Raw genomic sequence first — 14,062 nt, 5'->3', positions numbered from 1 at the left:
GTGTCTGTAGCAGCTCCAATCATAGTAGCTACAAAGCTGAAAGGAGGCAAATGTCAATCAATGGGGTGAATGACAGATTGACACATCATAGCACATCCATTCAAAGGAACACGGGGCTGGGAGTGTAGCTCAGTGGTTCAGCACTTGCCTCCCATGTGTGAGGACTGGGGTTCAACCCCAGAGCCACAAAAGATAAAGAAGGGAATGGAATTCTGATACTTGTTGCAAAATGTATAAACCTCGAAAACACCATGCCCAGTGAAAGAAATCAGTTACCAGGGACCACAGGTCGTATAATCCCACCTGTATGAAACCTCCAGAGGAGGCAAATCGATAGCGATAGCATCAGAAAGGAGATAACTGGCCAGGTGCCGTGGCATACACCCAGCGGCTCGGGAGGCTGAGGCAGGAGGATGACAAGTTCAAGACGGGCCTTAGCAATTTAGCAAGGGCCTAAGCAACTTAGGGAGACTATGTCTCAAAATAAAATGTAAAAAGGGCTGGAATGTGGCTCAGGGGTTAAGCGCCCCTGGGTTCAATCCCTGGTCCCAATTAAAAAAAGAAGATGAGTAGATTAGCGGTTGCCGAGGCTGGGGGTGAGCTGGGAAGATGAGTGGCGATGGCCGAGGAGTATGCAATTGGGCGGGAGGGGGTGATAAAAATGTCCTAAAATTGTGGTAACAGGTGGACAACTCTGAATAGGTTCAAAGCCACTGGACGGTACATCTTTAATGGGTGGATGGTGTGGCCTGTAAATCATATCTCAATAAAGCAATTAACAAAGAGAAGAGCAAGGATGATGGGGGACACAGTCTGCCTTGGCCAGCCCGGCCCCGGCTCTGTCCTCGGATTCCATGCCCCTCTGCTGGAGCTGCCCCTGGTCTAAATTCTCAGTCAGCCACAGGTGGAACTGGGCCCCCTCTGGGGCTTCTGCCCCCTTAAAACCTCAGCCTGTGGAATATCATGGGCCCGAGGATTCTGAGGTCGAGGCTGCACATTCTCAGGTGGAGACAGTGGACAATGGGCAGGTGTGGGGGGCCTCGGGGGAGATTTTCCCAGCTGGTCATCCACCTTGGGAGGGGAAAGAGAGGGGTGGGGGGGAGAGGAATTCCAGGGGAAGGGAGGGGGCTTGGCCTCAGCCCTGAGTCCTCTGTGCCGAGTGACAGCCTGGGTCCTGTGGAAGGCTGGACATGTCCCTAGGGTGAGAGGTCGCGGTGCAGGGGGAACAGCAGGAAGGAACTGGTGGGGAGGAAGAGGAAGCCAGGAGCTGTCAGGGGCACCTCCTCTGGGTCCCTGGTAAATTGTGAGAGGCACCAGAGCCCCCAGGGGACCCCCTGGCCTGACCTGGTGGGTGGCCCAGGCCCAGGCGCTCAGTTGCATGGGCAGCATGGCCCAGCTCCTCACAGGCAAGATGGTGCGGTGAGTGAGCAGCCGAGGAGGTGGACAGGCCTGGGTTTGAACCCGTTTTCTCTGCAGAACAGCCATGTGCTATTGAACAAGGCTCCGGGCAACCCTGAGCCTCAGTTTCCTTATCTTTAAAAGAACCGTTGACCTCACGGGACTGTTAAGGAGAATACAGCTCACAAAGCGAAAGTTCCCGCAAAGAGGAGATTACCCCATGGACGGTGGCAGGCCTGCGCTGGGTTGAAGTGGAAGAAGCATCATCAAGATTCTTCAAGGTCATGGATCTCCCTGAGGGATGGGGAGGATTGACCCCTGGGAGCTAGGTAACCCCGTCTGTGCAGGGCCTGCCAGGAAAGCTGGAGGTGAGGTGGGTGGCAGAGCCAGGAGATCCGGGGAGGGGCCTTTGATCCTTACTAAAGGGTAGGTCCAGGGCAGGGGGTGTGGGTCTTCAGCAAACCACAGATTGCCCATGCAGACCATGGGGCCCCCAAGACAGAGAGGTGATCCCAATTCCTGTGCCTTAGCTGCATTTGAGAATGTGGCATTCAGGGCTCAGTGGGTAGAGTGCTTGCCTCACGGGCACAAGGTCCTGGGTTCAATCCCCAGCAAAAAAAAAGAATGTGCGGTGGTGCATGTCTGTAATCTCAGCAAGACAGGAGCGTTGCAAGCTGAGACAGGAGCGTTGCAAGTTTGAGGCCAGCCTCAGCAACTTAGAGGGACCCTGTCTCAAAATGAAAAACAAAAAGGACTGGGAATGTGACTCAGTGGTTAAGCACCCCTGGGTTCAATACTCAGTACCCACCAAAAAAACCCAAATAATAATAACATAATAATAATAATGTAGAGTTTTCCTCTATGTCAGCAGCAGTTATGACATTCATGGATTTTCTTTAAAGTGCACACTATTTTTTTTTTTTTGGTACTGGGGATTGGGCCCAGGGGTACTTACCCAATGAGCTACATCCCTGGCGCTTTTTATTTTGGGACAGAGTCCCGCCAAGTTATTGAGGCTAGCCTCAAACTTACAATCCTCCTGCCTCAGTCTCCTGAGTGACTGGAACTACAAGCAGGCACCCCTGCTCTTGGTCCCGCTAGAATTTAAAAGACTCTGAGGATCCTGCAAGAAAGAGCCTGTTTCGTTTTGAACTCTGCCTTTATTCTTCATGCAGCATCTTAAGGGACCAGTATTCCAACAACAACTTACAGGAAGTGGCCCTGTAGGGGAAAGGGCATGGGTTTGGGAATCCAACTGGCCACAGTCCCAGTCCTGCTCTGTGACCTGGCAGGTACTGGACCCTGGACACGTTTCTTTGCCTCCCAGAGCCTCCTTTCCTTCAGGGTCAGGGTGAGAATCAGGAAGACATGGGGGTGTCTCGCAGGAGGCTAGCTCTCTGGTTTTACTGCCAGGCCTGGTCCTGCTGCGCCCTGATCCAGGCCCTCTGCTCTGCAGGTGCTATGTGGGCAGGTGCGTGGTGGGACCGTGACTGACTCTCTGGGAGAACCCACTGCTGATGTCCCTCCCTCGGTACACTTGTTGGCCTGGGCACAATGGACTACAGAAACACTCAGATGTACATGGAGGACAGGACCAAGGCTCCAGGGGACCAGCCAAGTCCTGGTCTGAGTTCCACAGGAAAGAGGACCGATGCGGAACCCATCGAATCAGGAGCCAGCCAGGTAGGGACCTTCGCCCCATGTTCTAACTGCTCCACTCTTTCTGGCCCCTTTCAATTTCCCTGTCCAGCCTTCCCCCCCATCAGCTTCCATTAAGACTATAAAATAACATCAAGCCCAATTTAAACTGGACTAAGCAGGAATGAGAACACATGAGCGTGGGTAGCTAACAAATCCATTGGTAGAATTCAGGTGTGGCTGGATCCAGGCGCTTGCTCTGCCTTCCTCGTTGGATTCATTCTTCAGCTGGGCTTCCCTGCAGGATGGCACGGGTTCCCCGGTCACCCCAAGCTTCCGTCTTCCCATCTTACACCTTCTGGTTTAGCATCCCCAATGGGAAGAGAACCTTTTTACAACAGTCAAAACAATTCTCTGGTATCATGGTCACTGACCCAGATTGTGGTCACATGCTCATCCCTAAACCAGTCACCATGGCAATGGGAAGGGGAATGGGTGTCTTGGTACAATGGAGACAGAGTTGGGAGTTGGCTCCATGGAACCCCAGGGTCCCAATGGAGAAGGAAGGGTGAACCAATAAATAGCCTATTTTCTTTTTTTTTTTTTTGGTGCTGGAGATCGAACCCAAGGCCTTGTGCATGCGAGGCAAGCGCTCTACCGACTGAGCTCTATCCCCAGAGCCCAAATAGCCTATTTGTAGGTGCTTTCGTGGCCTCCAGCCCCCGTTTTACCCTTTATTCCCCTGGCAGTTACTGGGGGTCTTCCACGTTCCTGCCCAGCCCTGGCCTGCATCCTAATGGTCCGAGTTAGATCATCAGAGTTGATCTGGGCTCACAGTTTCAGAGGTTTCAACCATTCATGAGGGCTGGCCCCGTGGCCTGAAGTCAGTAGCCGCACAGTAAGGAGAGAGCGCATGACAGCAAAGCCACTCACCTCATGGCCAGAGAAAAGGAAGAGGAAGGGGTGGGGTCCCACCCGCCCTCAATAACCCCAAGACCTCCCACGAGGCCCCACAAAAGGCCCCACAAAAGGTCCTCCCAATATGCCTCCCTGGCACTAGCCAAACCCTTCTCGGCCTTTCCACCAAACGTGTTTCTTTTTGAAAGTGCCCAGTTGGTGGAGTGTGGGGCGCACACCTGGAATCCCCGCAGCTCGGGAGGCTGAGACAGGAGGCTCACGAGTTCAAGGCCAGCCCTAAGCAGCTTAGTGAGACCCTGTTTCAAAATAAAAAATGAAAAGGACTTGGACTTGTAGCTCAGTGGTAAAGTGCCTCTGGGTTATATCTCCAAAACCCTTCCCAAAAAAAAGAAAAAAGAAAGAAAAATAAAAGAAAAGAAAAGAAAGAAAGTTCCCACTAGTATGAACTGGAGACTCAGAGATATTCCTCCACACCCCATTTGCTCAGGGCCAAAGACCCACTGCAGGGCCGCTGGCTTAGCTCAGCGGGAGAGCAGGTGCATAGCGTGCACGTGCACGAGGCCCTGGATCCAACTGTCCAGCCCTGCAAAGTCACCCTTCCCTCCATGCCGGGCACAGTGGTGCAAGCTTGTAATCCTAGTGACTCTAGAGGCTGAGGCTGGAGGATCAAGAATTTAAAACCAGCTTCAGCAAAAGCAAGGCACTAGGCAACTCAGTGAGACTCTGTCTCTAAATAAAATACAAAGCACAGCTGGGGATGTGGCTCAGTGGTTGAGGGCCCCTGAGTTCAATCCCTGGTACCCCACTCCACCACACCAAAAAAATACTTGCCTTCTCTCCTGGGGCCTCTGTTGTACAGGCTCCCCGCTGGTGCAGGCAGAGGGCCTGCAGGGGAGGAGGCTTGGAGGGAAGCTGGGCAAACGCTCTGGGCTTCCTTCACCCAGGCGTTCGTTTATTCAACAAGCACAGTCTTGGGATCCTGTCTTGTCACGTAAGTAGCTGTGTGACTGTGGGCGTATCATGGCACCCCCCATGTTTTGGGGGGGTTTTTTTGGTACCAGCGATTGAACTCAGGGACACTCAACCACTGAGCCACATCCCCAGCCTTACTCTGTATTTTATTTAGAGACAGGGTCTCGCTGAGTTGCTTAGAGCCTTGCTTTTGCTGAGGCTGGCTTTGAACTTGTGATCCTCCTGCCTCAGCCTCCCGAGGCGCTGGGATTACAGGCATGTGCCCCTGCACCCGGCTTCGTGGCACCCCCTTGGACCTCTCTGGCCTCACGTGTGTGTGGTACAGATAGATGACTGAGTTAGGTCCCTGCCTCGTGCTAGGCACCCACTGGGGTTGGCTCCCATCAGAAGCTTGTCTTAATCACAGTGTTATCAGTTAGCTCAAGGAGGCAGGTCATGGGGAGTTCGCTGACTCAGGTGAGGCTGGGGGCTGAGTCCAAGTCACAGGCACCCTGATGTGACAGGGTGATAGACCCCCACGGTGACCCAGACGGTGAGCCAAAGCTTTGGACCCTGGAGGTCCTGAGGTCCCCAGGGGCTCTCTCTAGCTGCTCTGGGGCATTCCCCGAGGCTCAGGTGCTAATCTGGACTCCAGGTTCACGAGGCAGCCTGTAGGGCTGAGTGACAGCTTCAGGCTGGGCCTGGGCCTGCACCCGGCCTCTCCTCCAGCCTCTCCTCCGGCCTCTTTGGTGGTCCTCACCTCTCCCCAAAGCGTTCCCCAGGAGCCAGGAGGACACCCAGGGAGAAGCACCCAGAACCATGCCCCCGCGGGCCTTGAGCGGGGCCAGCCCTTGAGCCAGCGCCACGGCCAACTCTGCTCCAGGTGGTGTTTCCAGAAGCCGCAGTCGCGGGCGGTGGGAAGCAGCCTCCATTCGCTCTCGGAGGGCCAGAGAAGGCGCCCGGACACGCAGGAGCAGCTGAGGAGTGGCCTTCGGAGGAGCTAGGGACCCACGAGCAGAGGCTTCCAGCAAGTTCAGGGTGAGCTGGGGGCTTCCCGGAGAAGGGGTCCCGGAGAAAAGCCCCCCCTGTAACCCTCCTGGGGGAGAGAGAGAGAGAGAGAGAGAGAGAGAGAGAGAGAGAGAGAGAGAGAGAGAGAGAGAGCGCTTGCCTAAGGGCGGAGAATCCCAGACCAAGGCATCTACACACGGTAGATGCTTGCTCACTGAGTAGGATAATGAACAACAACAACAAAAAGGCCCAGCAACACGCAAAGATGTACATGATGTGGTCACTATTCTTTTCTGAATATTGTATATATTCTGAAACTTTTCTAGAGTGAGAATTTATTTTTCTAACTAGAAAAAAAAAAAATCAAGAGTCAGCCAGAGGTAAAATGGAAGGCCCGGTGATAAGGAATATTTCTAGCTGTTATGATTTAAATCTGATTGACCCCGGGGTGCTTTGCCACTGCACCACACCCCCAGCCTTTTTTATATTTTATTTTGAGACAAGGTCTTGCTAAGTTGCTTAGGGCCTCACTAAATGGCAGAGGCTGGCCTCCAACTTGCCATCCTCCTGCCTCAGTCTCCGGAGTCACTGGGATTCCAGGAGTGTGCCACTGTACCCGGTATAATGAAAACTTCTAAATCATTTCCTGTGCATGGAATTTAAAAGAGGAGAACCAAAGTCTAATCAGATTAGAGACCTCTGACACACACATACCACATACCATGCGAGTGGAAATACAAACCATTTCAACACATCTGTTTTGACCACTTGTTTAAACTGCCTTAAAGCTGTCTTTCATGGTCATTGAGGTAGCCATTCCCCCAGACTCCTGGCAGCCACTTAGTGTTTACCTGGACACCAGCGCGGGAGGCACTGCACTGGAGTGTCCTGGAAGCACACTCCAAAGACCTGGGAGGGCTTTGCCGAGTTGGCAAGTCGAGGCTACTACAGTGGCCCCAAATCCTATAGAATAACCAGAGATTTCATGACCCGGCGGGGGGTCCCAACAGGGGCAGTCATGTGGTGCATCCATCTATGGCCAGCAGCTTGAAGATGAACTTCATCCAGACCTGAAGTTCGCTGAGGCTGGAAATCTCCCAATGGCCAGTTGAGGGCCAGACACCAGTGGCAGCCAGTTCTTTGTGACCCTTGCTCCCACCCAGTGGCTCCATGGTAAATGTACCATTTTTGGCCGAGTGTGCAGGACCCAGGAGTGGTCAGTCCAGTGGGAATGGTGGAAACCAACTCCCAGGACCTCCCTGTGGACAAGGTGAGGATCATTAAGGCATGCCCCCTGGGTGGGCCTGATGCCTCTGGGCACACCCCGGGCTCCTACAATGGCCCAGAAGACCAGCTGCCAGCTGACCTAGAGCAGGACCTGTCCCTCAACTTCATTTTGGCCTTGCATATATTGCATCTAAAGAAGCTTGGGATGGCGGGGGAGTTAGGAGATGGAAGTGGACTTTAATAGGACTCTGATAGGATAGGATGCTTCTTTTCTCGTCCTCCAGGGCCTGGGTGACAGGGCATTTGGCGAGGGGGCTACTGGTACTAAGGATTGAACTCACTGAGCTACAGCCTCAGCTCTTTTTACTGTTTGTTTGGAGACAAGGTCTCACCAAGTTGCTTAGGACCTTATGAAGTTGCTGAGGCTGTCCTCAAATTTGTGATCCTCCTGCCTCAGCCTCCGAGTTGCTGGGATTACAGGCATGCGCTGCCACCATGCCTGGCCTCTATATTTTTATTGACATTTACTGCCGTACTTCTTCTGTGCATGTCTGCTCTGATACCCTTGGCTTCAGATACCCTTGGTCCCTCTGGTAGCCACAGCCACAGAACTCAAACCCAAGTGGTGTCTATGGGCCTCGTGAACCCTGCAAACCTCATCTCAGTCTCCTTCCTGCCTTTGTTCTTCTGGGGGATGTATGCGACTCTGTGTATCCTCTCTCCCTGCTGTTTGCGATGCTTGAACGTCCCAGTCAAAGCCACACTGAATTTTTGCCAAATGGAAAATGCGTCCAATGATCTAGTTTCTAAGATGGTGTCAAGTGGTAATGACAAGGTATGATAATTGAGAAAGGAATTTATTAAGAGGAAGCAGAAGCACTGACCATTTTTTCCCAGGAAGCAGAGGAAATTTGAGTGAGCAGGACAGACTGCCTTCTCCTTCCAAAGCATCAAGGAAAAGCACCGCTGAAATTTTTCTAACCTAAGACTTAAAAAAATTAAATAAACACACACACACACACACACACATATACACACATATATGTATGTATACACACATTTATATATTTTTAAATCTTTCTGGATTAGGGGGAGGAGTAAAGATGATAGGAAGTGAATACTGATGTAATAAACAGAAACTTTGCAAGGAAGCTGGCCATAGTGGCACACGCCTACAATCCCAGCTTGGGAGGCGGAGGCAGGAGGTTTTTGAGTTCAAAGCCAGCCTCAGCAACTTAGTGAGGTCCTAAGTAACTTAGTGCCCTGTCTCAAAAAAATAAAAAGGGCTGAGAATGGGGCTCAGTAGTTAAGCATCCCTGGGTTCAATCTCTGGTACCAAAAACCAAAACCAACTCCCCCCCCCAAAAAAAAAACACCTTCCCAAGTAATGTGCTGCTGATGGATGAGGATCAAAACCAAACAAAACAACTGTCTCTTTTTCCATTTCTTAAAATAGGTCTTAAGGAAAAAATTGGTGATACATGCAAAGTTTTAAGCACAAAAATCTTCACTATCAAAACAACAACAACAACAACAAAAGATCTTCACTACCATATTATTTAAATACTAAAAAAAAAAAAAAGAAATCTCTTAAATGCCTATACAATAGGGAAATGGTTAATTAGGGCTAATTATTTCAAAATATGGCATTTTATAGCATCATTAAAACAGGTTATGAAAAATTTTAGAATGGAAAATTTTAGGTTAAAATGTTAAATGGAAAAAAAAACTAGATTACAAAATCATAGATGCACCATAACTATGTAAAATATGCATATACTTGAGGACAGCAATTAAATAAATTTCCATTAAAAATATATATGCAAGAGGCCTAGAGGAGCTAGGTGCACATCTATAGTCCCAGCTACTCAGGAGGCTGAGGTAGGAGGATCACAAGTTGGAGGCCAGCCTGGGAAACTTGGCAAGACCCTGTCTCAAAATAAAAAATAAGAAGAACTGGGGATGCGGCTTGGTGGTATAGCCCTGTCCAGTGCTCCTGGGTTCCCCAATACCATATACACACACTTGTACATGCTCTCTCTCTCTCTCTCTCTCTCTCTCTCTCTCTCTCTCTCTCACACACACACATACACACACACACACACACACACACACACACACGGAGGAAAGGCTAGAGGAGAAACCACAGAATGTGAAACTAGAGAGACACAGATCCGAAGCTGACCTGCTGTCTTTATGCTTATGCCCCTGATCTCCAGCCTCTTCACCTCCCAATCTCACTTTTCTATGATTTTCCTGTTTCTTTTTCCCTCCTGCAAAACAAAAGATAAAGCTAGAAAGAAAGAAAGAAAGAAAGAAAAAAAAAAAGGTTGAATCCTAACTCCCCTTCACACTGACCTCGGGTTGTGTGTGACTTGGGGAATCCACGCCCATCCTTCAGGTCCTCCCAGACAGACATTAAGTGTCACCTGTGTTGTGCCTAGCCCTGTGTGGGTGCTACGGGAACTGTCAAGAAAGGTTAGACATCTATGCTCCAGTTGGGGAGCCAAGGTGTCCCCTTGTCTGTCCTCCCCAGGAAGAAGCCACTGTCTTGGACAGCCCAGGAAGGGCCCGGGGAGCTGCAAGCAGGCCACGATCAAGCCAAGCCAGAGATGGACCCAGGGTGGCCACCTTCCAGGCTTCCTGTGACATCTGAAGGGCAGCCTGGGGTGGGGACAGAACACCAGCAGGAGAGACCTCAGACCCCAAGCCCTGTGGAGGATACGCCCCAGGTAACCGAGCCAGTGGGCACGGGGTGACTGACCCGCAGGGAGGCCAAGGCACCCCATTCTCCAGCACTTAGTGTCTCTCCTCCTCTGTGCCCAGGAGCGGCGGAGGCTGGAGCTGTCCCTGGGATACCTCAGGCAACGGCACAGTGTTAAGTCTCCATCCCAGGTTGCCCGCAGGGTGGGTGTCACAGCTGCAGGGGCCTGGGCCGGGTGGGAGTTCTAGATCCAGGTAATATGGGGACACACTGGGTTTGGCAAAGCAGACGCATGCTTCTGTGCACCAGGGTGACCTCGGGGCTGCCGGACTTTGCCATATCTTGCAGGACATGGTTAGAGTATCTTGCTGTTTCCAAACCTATGTAAACAAACTTTCCTCTTTATCTATTTCTAAGATGTAGGGTTTTTGTTTTCTTTTAACAACTTTGGTGGGGTATCTTTGACATACATCGGCATGTACTTCTAGCACACAATTTGCTGTTTATAGACAATCAAGAAAAACAAACACAGCCATCACTCCCCAGAACACTTTTTGTTATTTAGTGGGGGATTGAAACCAGGGCTGGTCTACCACTGAGCTACATCCCCAGCCCTTTTTATTTTGAAATAGGATCTGACTAAGTTGCCCAGGCTCGCCTCAAACTTGAGATCCTCCTGCCTCAGCCTTCCAAGCTGCTGGGATTACAGGTGTGCGCCACCGCACCGGGCAACTCCGCAATGCTTTCCGTGTGTCCTTCCTCATCCCTCCCCCTGCTCATCCCCCATCCCCAGGCAACACTGGCTGTACCTGTAGATTCATTTGTATTTCCTGGAATTTTACCTTCTTCTGTCTGGCTTCTTTCCCTCCGTGTGATTATTTTGAGAATCCTCTGTTATTGTATCTCTCGATAGTTTGTTGTTTTTGTGGCTGAGTTGTGTGGTGCAACAGTGACTTTATGCATTGGCTTCTGGGTGGACATTTGGGTTGTTTCCCAGTTTTTGACGAATCAGGGAAACCATCAATGAACATTCACATCTGAATGGACCTGTGCTTGCATTTCTCTTGAGCGAGTACCTAGGAGTGGAACGCATCCTGTGCTACGTGTCTGTTTAACTTAAGAAACTCCCAAACTTTTCTCCCAAGTGGTTGTGTGTTTTACACACACACACACACACACACACACACCCAGCACACAGGAGAGCTCCGCAGGCTCCACATCCTCCCGGGATGCTGTAATCAGCCTTTTTAATTGAAACATTCAAATAGGCATGTTGTGGAAATCCATGGGGATCTTAATTTGCCTTTCCTTACTGACACAGGATGCTGCACATTTGCATATCTTCTTTGGAGAAATGTCTATTCAAATATTTTGCTCATTATTTTATTTTTTATTATTTTTTATTTTGGTACTAGGGATTGAACCCAGATGCACTTAATTACTGAGCCATGTCCCCAGCACACAGCCCCCTTCTTTTTTTTTTAATTTAGAGACAGGGTCTCACTAAGGTGCTGAGGCTGGCTTTGAACTCCCATCCTCCTGCCTGAGTCTCCCAAGCCACTGGAATTACAGGCGTGCGCCATTGCACCTGGATCTCGTTATTTTAAATTTATTAGTCATTTTATTGTTGAGTCATGAACATTCTTTTTAAATCCTGGATACTGATTCTTATCAAATGTACGATTAATGGGATTTTTCTTCCATTCTGAGGGTTGTCTTTCCCATTTCTGTTTCCCACTCCTCTTAAAAATTGAGTGGTTTGTTTTATTATCGAGCTTTTGAGTTTCTGCTTTGTCCTGGGGATTGATCCCAGGGGCACTCTCCACTGAGCTACCTCCTGGCCCTTTTGATTTTTTATTTTGAGACAGCTAAGTTGCCCGGGAATCCTCCGGCCTCCTGAGATGCTGGGGTTTCAGGCGTGTGCCGCGGTGCCCAAGACCTCTGTGTTGAAGGGGATCTTCTGGCTTTCCCAGGCTCCCCTTCTCCCTCCGCAGGGAGGCTTGGACCATGACTTTGGGTGGCCGTGCCTTCCCTGGGCCCCAGTTTCCTCTTCCTCCTGCTGTCTTGGAGGGGCCTGCGGTGCCTGGACAGCAGCAGGCCCGTGGTCACCTGGGTGTTGAGGCTCACCTAGGAACCGGACGGGGCTCCTCAACCCTCGCATCCTGTCTTCAGCAGGACTTGGAGTGTCCGTCCCCAGGTCACCCGGCAGCAGATGGGTCAGACACGGTGCAGCCGACGGAGTCTTCCTGCCCTATGGACAGCTGTGGACAGCCGCTGGGAGACGATGCCCCCAAGAAAGCGGGCGTCCCACACATCAGACCACGGGAGGCTGCGCCAGAGCCCAGTGCGGGCGACCTCGAAGGCGACTCCCAGGAAGCAGTGCTCCTAGTGCCCTTGACCCCTGCAGAGGAAGACACGGCCAGCCCCCTTTTGCCATCCGCACCAGGACCGAAAACACCCAAAGAAGGGTGAGTCGCCCTCCAAAACCATCCCCTGTCCCGCTTCCTGCCCCTCACGGGTTGCGCTTCTGCTAAGTCACAGGTGATGTGAGGTCCAGCCTGGCTGCTCCTGACCTGCTACAGGACCCTGGGCAAGTCACACCCTCTGGGCCTCAGTTGCCCCATCTGCACAGTCGCTCCCCCTGAGCTCTGTTCTGTGGGCCTGTGTGCGTAACGATGAGGGGCAGAGGGTCCCCCGGGATGAGAGGCTGAGGGGTGAGGATGGGTGGCGGGCCTGAGTGTCCTGGGGGCCGAGAGATGGGCCCCGGGGACAAGTCTCAAGCTGAGCCCCTCCCCCATGGGGGGATTCCTCCTCTGTTTAGAGGCGAAGCTGTGGAGACCCAGCCAGCACCGGGGCCTCTTCTTCCACCAGTAAGTGGGGCCGGAGTGGGCAGGGAGACGTGGTGTGTGTGTTGGGGATCCAGGGGAGGAGGGGGGCAGAGACAGACATGGGATGGCTTGGGCGTCCACCTGGGAGGGCGGGAACAGGAGCCACGTGGGGCCGTGCGCTGCGCCCGGGGCGTGCCTAGCGATCTGAGTGGGGTCAAGGGAGCAGGACACTCTGGAGTCTTGGGTTCCTCCCCAGTTCTGGGACGTTGCACAGCAGCACGGGTTGCTCCCACCCACTGGCCCCCAGCTAGAGCCTTGTGACCCAGAGTTTCCTGGAACACCTGGAGGGGTCCAGCCATCCCCACCTCTGCCAGCTCGGCCACCTCCCGGCTCTGACTGGACACGATGCTCTCATTGTCTCTTTCTGCCACCCGCACCCCACCCTGGCTAATCGCCCAGCCACATGTCCCGCCCAGCCACATGCCCCGCCCTGCCCCTGAGCAGCTCTGGAGAAGCCCTGTCCCTCTGGAGGCTCCCTTTCAAACACCAGGATGTCCTTGCACGGTGGCATCCCTCGCACATATCACCAGACTTCACTTCTCTAGTCCCTGAAAGATGAGAGGTTCCAGGGGAGAAGAACCACCCGAATCCACCACCCGGTCTGACTTCTCCGGATTCCGATGGAAACTGTGAGGACAGACCCGGCCACCGCCACGTGCTCCCCCACCACGTAGACTTAACCCCATGCCCCAAGCCCCCCCCCCCCCGCCCATGGCCAGGCTCCCATCTCAACAGGACGGTTCCCCTCAGCACACGACCCGGGTCAGTGTCTGCAAGACCCACACCCGCTCCGCCCCGTCCCCTGCAGCCCGGCCTCCCCGCTTTGCTTGTTGGCCCAGCGTAGTCCCTCGGGAGTCCCCCCACTCACCCCACTTTCTTGTCTTTCCACAATGAGCATTTTTATGGAGGTCTCCACAATCTGCATTTTCCCAAATCAAATGGCAAGTTGTGCCCTTATAGGGCCACCTCACAGCCGCTGGCCGGCCCCTCCTCACCCTCTCTGTCTTCAGGGCTCCACTCTCTGATCTTGAATCTCCACCCTCCTGCAGGGTGATCTTGGTCCCTCTCTCCAGGACTCTCAAATCCTAATCTCTAGGCCAGACCTTGCCCTTGAAGTCCAGGCTCTTATGTCCAGCTGCCTAAGTGAGGCCCCCTTACACGGCTACTTTGCTTCTCCAACTGAACGCGATCAGAACATCACATCACCCACCTCACGTCCGCTCCTCACCCACCCTTCCTTGTCTCAGCAATGATCCTGCTCATACCAGTCAGCTCAACTCCCAATGCCATCTACAATTCCTTTACACTCAAGGCATCAGCAAGTCCTGCC

At 52.4% G+C, this 14,062-nt stretch overlaps 1 protein-coding gene and 1 pseudogene across 1 annotated transcript in view; both read left to right on the top strand.

The window, feature by feature from the left end:
* Window positions 1-1,543: 1,543 nt before the first annotated feature.
* The window catches only part of Spata21 (spermatogenesis associated 21), a 29,418-nt gene continuing 16,899 nt past the window's right edge, over window positions 1,544-14,062 (top strand). Inside the window, exons 1-6 of the mRNA XM_078027746.1 lie at window positions 1,544-1,679; window positions 2,855-3,081; window positions 5,789-5,943; window positions 9,677-9,872; window positions 12,020-12,312; window positions 12,666-12,880. Coding sequence (XP_077883872.1) covers window positions 2,953-3,081; window positions 5,789-5,943; window positions 9,677-9,872; window positions 12,020-12,312; window positions 12,666-12,880 — 988 coding nt within the window. The 5' untranslated portion in view covers window positions 1,544-1,679; window positions 2,855-2,952. The remainder of the gene's footprint in view (window positions 1,680-2,854; window positions 3,082-5,788; window positions 5,944-9,676; window positions 9,873-12,019; window positions 12,313-12,665; window positions 12,881-14,062) is intronic.
* Window positions 6,402-7,524, top strand: LOC144367896 (peptidyl-prolyl cis-trans isomerase-like 1 pseudogene; annotated as a pseudogene).

Source organism: Ictidomys tridecemlineatus, chromosome 11, assembly GCF_052094955.1.
Source record: "Ictidomys tridecemlineatus isolate mIctTri1 chromosome 11, mIctTri1.hap1, whole genome shotgun sequence".
In the NCBI taxonomy this organism is placed as follows: Eukaryota; Metazoa; Chordata; class Mammalia; order Rodentia; family Sciuridae; genus Ictidomys; species Ictidomys tridecemlineatus.
The sequence above is the reverse complement of the archived record's forward strand: the minus strand, read 5'-3'. Positions and strand labels throughout refer to the sequence as shown.